The following is a 9,251-nucleotide window of genomic DNA, read 5'->3' as shown; positions in this document are numbered from 1 at the left end:
TCATTCACGCCCGGCTTCCAGTCAGCCTTGACATAAAAATGCTCCTTTCATGAGTTTCCACTTTTCACTGGATCACTATCCTCAAGGCAGTGCACCTGACCTTCCTCATTCATAAACACACTTCACGAACGCAGCGACAAATATTCACTTGCTCACTAGTTGGTAGCTAATATCAGGAGCTCAATGTTGATGTGCATGTCACGACACAGGAAGCGTTACTCGATAGAGAGAATTACAGATTAAATGAGGTAATCTTCCCAAGAAGAAGCAATACGCGGAGTTTAGGGACCAGTAGCTCATTCTAACGTAGTAAATTACAAATATAATGAGGCCGCGAACACAATATCTCTTTTAATCCTAGTTGATGCTTCCTCAAATTTAGCCTCGAGATCAAGTTCGCCAATTGCACGAGCAGCCAGTAGGAGTTGTTGGAGGACCTCTTCTAAGCGTCTCAGCGCCCGAATGAGACTGCCTTCAAAGACTTGAGCAAGCTTCATGACGTCAATGAACTTGGCGCCTTTGCACCAAGCGTAGACCAGCTCCATTATATCCGGTCTGAATGAGTTCACGTACTCTTCGACATCTACGGCCATCTGCCAAACGATCACGCACTCTTAATAAGTACAGAAAACCAGGCTCGATACATACATGACGTGGTCTGATACACTGGAAGAAGTGAAAAAGCTCCAAGGCCTTGAAGCTTGTCTCTTGTACCAGAAAAATACATTTACCTTCAAGTCTAACTAGATCATGCACCTACACAAGCTGAATATTTTTAAAAAAGGCCGTTGGAGTATCATTACCTTGCATTCAACTTGAACTTTGCCAACACGCCGGGCAACCTCCCGAAGTTGAGCATATATGCCTGCAAGCTCCTCTGGAAGCTTTGCCATTGACTTGAGCTTTTCCTGCCATACCAAGCATGAAAGTAATGCAACAATTTGCTCCACAGTGCTATCGTTGAAGACTCCACCAAACATAAGCTCTGTTAAAACGAGCTCATCAGCGCTGCTAATTTCACATGCCACCCTGCCCTTCAGCTCTACCACCTCTTCCGCTGTTGCATATCTGTGCTCCCAAAACGTTAACACGAGGGAATAAGATTTGGGGAGATTATTATCGAGCTCATAATCATAAACTATGTCTCATAGTCAAAACCTACATTAGTATTTTTAGTGAATAGGACAACTTTAGTGGCAGCATATGCATGAAATGAGAGCGAACAAACGGCGTCTCTGCGACTATGCCAGACCACAATTAGCAACAACTATTAGTGAATGCTTACCCCAATCGCCTCAACACACGACGCCTTGCCTTAAGTTCATCCTTGAAGACTAAAGTAGTTGCTGCACGGACATCCTTACGGGCTATTCGTATTTTTGATGTCAAAGCTTCTTTTTGTCCCAAAGCACGTAATCTGGGTTCCAACGTTGGCGAATCTGCCAATGCGTGCTTTTCTAACAAAGCTTCAACTGCTTCTGCTCTCCGTACTGCTTTTTTGTATGAATCATTTTTTACCTGCGGATTAAATATAAAATTGTGACTTGAGGAGATGAAAAATAACAAGTGGCCACTCAGCAGTGAGCTGCAATTCACCAATAGGGCATGGACAGATGCACTCAGCGCAAGACATCCCAAAAGCTCTTGATGATTCAACTTTAAAGAGTATGATGAACACCCAACCTCTACTTCTTCCAGATACCACACAGGAACATTTACACTGAACAAAAATATAAAAGCAGCAGTGAACGTCATTCTCTTCAATTGGCCCTCAACTCCTTGCACAAATACCTCCATATCATCTTCAGGATCCAGCAACTGCGGCCCTTCTGGGAAGCGCCGCAACACCTCAATAACTGTTCTCAGACATCTTTCACGAGCTTCAACAGGTCGCAAGTCCTTCGGAATAAATATTCGGACAACGCTTAGGTGCTCGATCTGCACAATAACCAAATTATGAATCATTTGAGGATTGTCGCCCAACTGCTTAAACAAGAGGACAAGGTAATCGAACTGATGCTATTGCGAGGATTTGTGAAGTGAGCACATATCTGAAGCACAACCCCACTCCAGGAGAGGTCGTTTAAGCAAAGATGTATGCACTCATAAATCCAATTTATGGCTACACTTGAAGATTGAGGTGGGCATTCAAACAACGGTCATCAAGACATACAACAAGAATCAAAGAGAGAGAGGGAGAGAGAGAGAGAGAGAGAGAGAGAGAGAGAGAGAGAGAGAGCAGCTTCACTAACCTAAAATTCAAGACTATGAACACAACTACAGATCTTGAAATACAAGCGCTACTTATTGTAACCAATACAACACATACACTAGGATAGTTCTATGTCAGCGAACCTGATTCAGTGGCAGAGAAACAACCGCAGGTTCGCCTGTTTCATTCAAAGAAACAGGTTGCACTAACTTGGTTCGACCTTCATCCTCAACAGTTTTACAATTCGCCAGTATATCCACCTTGAACTTAGTTTCACTAGGACCTTGACTCTCTCCATCAAAGGACTCTTTGGCCGCGGTTTGAACTTTTTCGAAGTTGACGATAACGCCCCATACAGGGGTAACCTTTTTGACAGGAACTGTGAGGTCATCTTGATTTGTAGCTCGTGCTATTTGAACCAAGCGACCTGGCCAAAAGAAGCAAAGTTAGCGATGTAACCACTTCATTTAAGATTCACAACTTACTCAACCATCGTACTTGAAGGTAATAACGACTTGTCATTCATTCAAACATTAAATACTGTTGAGCAATGCAGGTTGAATTCCTGAAAGACTTAACGTAACATAAAAAGAAAGACAAAAACCAACTCTTTAGAACGTGTGCTTGAGGTGGACGACGGGGAAAGATAACCTGGTTGTAAGTAGGGTAAGCTATAACGGGGAGCAAAAGCAATGCTTCGAATGTCTGCTCTTAAACTATAGAGTTGCTCTAATAAATTGCGATAGTCTTTAACTTGATCCTCCTCTTCAATCACTATGTTTTGACGCTCCTCATCCATGTCTTTCACCCGTTTCTGCTCTACACAAAAATAAACCTTCCAATTTAAATATAACCCTCAGATCTCCATAATCTTCTAACGAACTTGTAGATATCAACTAATTTCAACTCAGACAAGATTCCAAAGAGATTTTTGAGAAATAAGGGATCATAAAAGGCTGACATCGTCATTATGAAAAGACACAACCAAATATATCATGTCACTGACGCGATCTCATAAGCAAGTATCTAGTTCAAGAAACCAGAATCACAGAGGAGAAATAAAAGCAATTTGCCTGAAGCTTTGGTAAAGCACGATCACACTGAAACTGATGAAAAGACCGTCGGAGGAGCTCCTCCGGATTACTTTCTTCACTCCGCATCTGATTGAGCAGCATGTTGTAACTCAAATGGAACGCACTGTCATCACAAGTCAATTTAGTGCTAGAAACGTACTGTACAAGAATTATAGTAAAGGGCAAAGTGATAATGAAAAAAGAAGGAACATATGATTCACGCAAATGTATTCCACGCCCCAGCCTTTTCGATAATTATTTAGCAGAAAACAAACCATGTAAAATAAAAAAAATAGCGATCACCTGTTCAAAGGATCTGCAGCCCCTTTGATCATGTCTTTAGCAATGGCGGGCTCAAGCTTCTCGTCAAGCATGAGAATGCATATACCCCGATCATCCAGTCCACGCCGTCCAGCACGACCACTCATCTGAATGTATTCCCCACTGGAAATCCATCGAAATTTGTCCCCATCAAACTTACGAACGTTGGTAAATACAACAGTTTTGGCTGGCATGTTCAAGCCTATACTGAATGTTTCTGTTGCAAATAAGCACTGCCCACCACAAAGACAATGTTATCCACCAGCTCCTTTCCTAACACTTACCTGAATTGAATGCAACTCACATCAGTAGTATCACAAACTTATTTTCTCGAAAAAGCCATTATGACACTTCTAAAATTGGAGGTGGAAATCTTTTAGACAGCCAGTACGACTCACACATGAATAAACCATCAAGTATCAGATTCTAATATACACCAAAACTTGCGAAGAAATGAGCAGGCACGTTAACTAGTAAAAAATACGTAAATGGAAAACAAAAACACAACCACTACTTATGGAATTGGCCGAAGTTTGTTTCGTGAAACGAAAAAACCTCAGGGAATGAGGTACAAGCAATCACCTTGAGGAGACCTTCTTGAAATAGAATCTCAATAACTTCTTTAAGAATTGGAAGTAAGCCAGAGTGATGCACACCAATTCCGCGCTTCAGTAATGGAAGTAGATGAGAAACCTGATTTAAGTGCAAGATCCTGGTCAGATTTCAAAATTTTGCAGAAACATTCTCAGCCGCTTAACACATCCTACCATTTTCCTTTTTCTTCTTCCTCTTCATCTTCTTTACATGTTTATAATCAAGTATGTGGGGACATATCATTGGTCAAAAGGCTCCAACTCCGAACATGGCTACTAGATAGTACTGAAATATTGCAATAAATAATTCAGAAATTTACAACAAAACTCCCTCAATAACTGGACACTCCCAGAACAAGAAACAGCTCGTAAAATGCTGAGTTAAAGATACCCTCAGGGCAAAAGTAAAAGAAAAACAGTATCATGCTCATTACAGAAAAAATCAAATACAAAAGCATGTGGCGCATGATGTAGTCAGGTAAAATCCAACAATTTTGTGATGGATCGACAGCTCTTGAAATGTTTACAAGAAAGAGTATACACCTGAGGAAGCTTTTTGTCATCATCCGATAAATTGTCCATAGCATTCCAAAATACACCATCCACCAACTTCTTTTCGTTCTCATCGTTGAGATCTAGCTTGGCCATCTGCAGCGAAGAGTTCAGCAATGATCAGCACCAATACAAACTCTATGTAACATAAACCAAAATAGTGTGCATTGCAGACTGCGTATTCGTATTCCAGGCACATCAACATACAGCTCAAACAAAACAGCACAGTCAAATACTTGTATTAGAACATATTCCACTATCAATAAAAATAAAATATATAAAATAAAAAAATCTCGAGAAAATAATATAAAAAATTATAAAAGAGTTAAATTATCTACTATATCATGTTTTCAGTGTAAACTTTAAAGCCCTATAATTGGCTTTAGCCTAATATTATTTTTATCTAACGCATTATTAACAGATAATCCTAACATTCAGAATAAACCAAACAAATAAAATAAAAAGCAAGTGTATTAATGTTTAACAGTTTTATTATATTTTACCAACAACTTCACAAAATAGAAATATATATATATATATATATATATATATAATTTGGAAGAAAATATATTATTTAATTTGAAAAATAATCTTTCGGTAATTCCTTTGAAATTTGGAATTCACATTTGCTATAACAAATAAATAAACAACATATGGCTACTGTACAAACGCGAGATTGGTTGAAATGACCAATTATGAACCTGATTAGCGTTCTCTTCACAATTGCGTTTACTGAAACTGAAAACAATAACAGGATCAAATTGTCGCTGCATGATCATCTTGACAATCTTGAACATATCACTTGGTTCTGCAGGTACTCCACCCTTCCCTCCTTTTTGTGTCTTTCCATTGTTTTTCTTGGAACCATCACCTCCAGCATTAGACGAAAGAGCATTTACAGCTTTCTGAAAGCTGGAATCTCGAAAAACAGCCTTTTCATCGACAACCATGTATAAGCCATCACCCCCAGCTGGATAAATATAATGTTGAAGTGGAGTGGGTCGGTAATCAGTGTATACAATGTGACAGGGCTGTTTGTGTACCTGCAGTTACCAGATGAGGCATGTAAAAACCCAGCAAAAAAAACACAACTGTATGCAGACTTTTACAGTGAAAGATCATGTTCGGGTGCAAACCTGCCAAGTAACTTAACTTCTACAACCAAAAGACAGTGCCATATCTAACCAAGCTTTACCTATCATATCTTACAACGCTACATTCTTATTAACTTCAATTAAATTCAATGAAATCTCTAAGTGATATCTCGGAAAACAAATACAAGACATATCCATCACATCGTTTTTTGGAGAAAAATAGGTAGAAACAGACATCAGATGAATCCCACCTTCGCTACCCAATCTGCGAACTCCTTAGCATTTGGTACAGTAGCAGATAGGAACACAAAGCGCGCATTCTTGGGTGCCATTGCAATGCTCTCTTCCCACACAACACCCCTTTCCCGATCTCGCATGTAGTGAACTTCATCAAAAATGATCCATGCCACTTCTCTGTTCACCTCTGAACCTCTGTATTGCATGCTTCGTAAAATTTCTGTAGTCATCACCTGGAGTCCATACAAGTTCAATCTAAATCTTCAGTTTACAATACCAAATCACTGAGCACATGAAGAATCAAATGTGCAGTCTACAATATACTAGGTTAAAAACTTAATTTAGAGAAAGCAAAGCACTTCAAATATATAGCTCCAAAAGCTAAGACTCAAATAGGTTTGGTGAATGACAAACGGGGATCGCATACCAGGCAAGAAGCATTTGGAGAAATCGTCACATCTCCAGTCATAAGGCCTACATCAGTGAATTCCTCCAACATCTCTCTATACTTCTGATTACTCAAAGCCTTAATAGGAGAGGTATAGACCACCCTCTGTTTGTCACGAAGTGCCATGGCAATAGCATACTCCGCAACAACCGTTTTCCCAGCAGATGTGTGTGCAGATACCTGTGTACAACGGAATCATAAGAAGCTCTATCTTGCAAATAATCTAACGCCGAATTGCTTTGAAAATCAAAATATGAGGCACACTTCAGCAGCATCCAAGCTCCGACTCTTACTTCAGGACCTGTAATCTCAGTCATCAGATATTAATGTTTGTAAAACTCTTTCATCAGCTATTAAGACTATCAAGCTTCTGCCGTGTCAACTTGTACTTCGATAAACATTAAATATCCAGATTTGAAACTGTGCAAGATGAATAAGTCCCTTGCATTAGTGCAAAGCACATAGAATCCTAGTTAAAAGGAAAATCCAAAATATATACTGCAGTTCAAGTACGATGCTGAACAAATGTGCCAATTGCGAGTTAACAATAACACAATAAGACAAGGTCGCTGCTCTGTCACGAAAAGAAACAAAACAGCGGGTAGCACATGGCTAGAATAGAAAATTGCCTCGAATAAACAACACCAACCTCAAGCTCCCCGGTTTGTGACACTTGAGAAACACAGCAGAAAGGTTAAAAACCGAATCACTCATAGATACGTCTGCTTGATGGAGAAGCGAAAGATAGAGCCAAAGTTGGATCCAGCGATAACCAGCCAGAAATTATGACTGCAACATAATTTAAGAGGGCAACCAGAGTACACATACTTGTGAACTTCGAATTCAAAGTGTCTTGACTTGCGAAACTATGAAGACAACATTTGAGTGATTATATGGAATAAACTACGTTAACAATGCAAGTTCCAGGGCATAATTTCCAGCTCACGCGGGGGGCACAACCAACATGTTCTGAATTACAGAGGAGGATACAACCAATCCACACAATTAAAAACCTCAACGACAGCAGAAGGTATCACAGGAAGTTTACCAGGACAGATTCTCCGGCTTCAAGGCACCGAATGGCCTCTCTCTGGAACGGATCAAGCGTGAACGGATACTCCTTCGCAGGCTTGGCCGGAGCCAGACGCTCTCCTCCATTCGCATGATCATATCCCTCGGGATACGAAACCTCATGCAAACACGCGACATAGCGATTTCCATTGCCGTTGGCTGCAGGCTCCTCCTCCCCGTCTTCAGCAGCTGCAGCATCATCCTCAACATCGTTTTCAGGCTCCGGCAGCCGCGCTAGCTTCCCAGCAGGGTCGTCGCGCTCAGCATCCTCTTCCGCTTTCCGCTTCGAAGTCGCCATAGCTGCAACTGCAGCTCGAAGAAAAATCCAAAACCCCCCCACGCAAAACACAAACCTTCGATCTTCACAGTTTTTCTCTTCACCCAAACCTCGACTCTCGCGTCCCAATTAGGGCTTGGGGTTTAGGGGTTTGCGGAATCGCTTTTACTTTAAAGAAAACTTAGAGCACGCCGAAAAGTAACGAAGGTGGATCCACCATTCATCCGGCTTATTCTTCATCCTGCCTTGATAAATCTTCACATAAGTCTCAAGCAGATTATTTATCATGCGTGCCTTGGATTTCTACCTAAATTAATAACAAGCCCTCATGGTACTATTTATTTTCAATACCCTTCCAAGGTCAATACAAGTATTAAAAAAAATTATTATTATTATTATTTTTTAAATCCCTTCTTCTATTTTTTTTAGGTTCTATGTTTAATTTTTTTTGTTTATTCAATTGGATATATTTGTGAATTGATAAATTTGATATTATTTTTTAAATTTAATTTTAGATATTATTAGAGAAAATTTTATGAAAAAATTGACAACCAATGCCTTGCAAAATTTCCTTAAAATTGATGTATTAATACAAAAGTTTCTTCTTTATTAATTTTTTCTTATCTTAGTGTTTAAAATTACAAAGTTGATATTCATTAGGTCATATACTTTAGATTTTCTAGCTCTTTAGTTTCTTTGTAATCTTTTAAAAGGTCATTAAAATGATTCAATAGACATTTCCTCACATTTCTTAGAACTTTAAGGAAATATATATATATATATATATATATATATATAACAATACAATGGAGATTGATAAGCTTGTAAGACATGTCAAAAAAATTGATAAATTGTAAGATGCATAAACATACAAATAAATGGATAGATGCACAAATATATGTTTAATCATTTGGATGGATAAAAATTCATAAAAAAAACACCTTTAATTTTTATATATGTATGTATATATATAATTTCACAAAATAAAAATTTTAGATTAAATATTAATCACAAAATTATAAGAAAATATCTTAAATTTTAACGTGATTGGCTTAGCATAGTTTGTAGTAAAACTGTAGTTTATAAATGTGGACATTTGATTTAGCATAACAACTTGTATTTACGATTTTTTGTTTAAAATTAAAGTTTTAAAGAAATTTTCAGATTTAATTTAAGAATATACGGATAGACAATAATCATTCTAGTATGGTTCTCCTTCTTTGAAAGTTATTTCTTATGACATTAAATTAATTTAACTTAGTTTTTTCACATTCATTGCCTCCACAAAAATGTGTGGCCTTCTGCTAGTAATCTTGAGAAGTAAAAAAAACGTATAGATGGTGGGGCATACACATACTTAGACACACATCGAG

At 38.5% G+C, this 9,251-nt stretch overlaps 1 protein-coding gene across 1 annotated transcript; it reads right to left on the bottom strand.

The window, feature by feature from the left end:
* Positions 1 to 215: 215 nt before the first annotated feature.
* On the bottom strand, positions 216 to 8,000 carry LOC112291762 (DExH-box ATP-dependent RNA helicase DExH9). The gene is made up of 14 exons (XM_024539626.3): positions 7,579 to 8,000; positions 6,510 to 6,710; positions 6,097 to 6,315; positions 5,453 to 5,794; positions 4,743 to 4,847; positions 4,189 to 4,299; positions 3,589 to 3,839; positions 3,286 to 3,409; positions 2,864 to 3,026; positions 2,356 to 2,639; positions 1,792 to 1,938; positions 1,286 to 1,518; positions 804 to 1,068; positions 216 to 593 (listed from the first exon to the last, which is right to left on the bottom strand). Exons 1-14 carry the CDS (start codon positions 7,897 to 7,899, stop codon positions 315 to 317), a joined length of 3,045 nt encoding a protein of 1,014 aa, XP_024395394.1. The 5' UTR covers positions 7,900 to 8,000; the 3' UTR covers positions 216 to 314.
* Positions 8,001 to 9,251: the final 1,251 nt, after the last annotated feature.

This window comes from Physcomitrium patens, chromosome 14 (genome assembly GCF_059467195.1).
Source record: "Physcomitrium patens ecotype Gransden chromosome 14, ASM5946719v1, whole genome shotgun sequence".
NCBI classification, from domain to species: domain Eukaryota; kingdom Viridiplantae; phylum Streptophyta; class Bryopsida; order Funariales; family Funariaceae; genus Physcomitrium; species Physcomitrium patens.
This window is presented reverse-complemented; position numbering and strand designations above follow the sequence as displayed.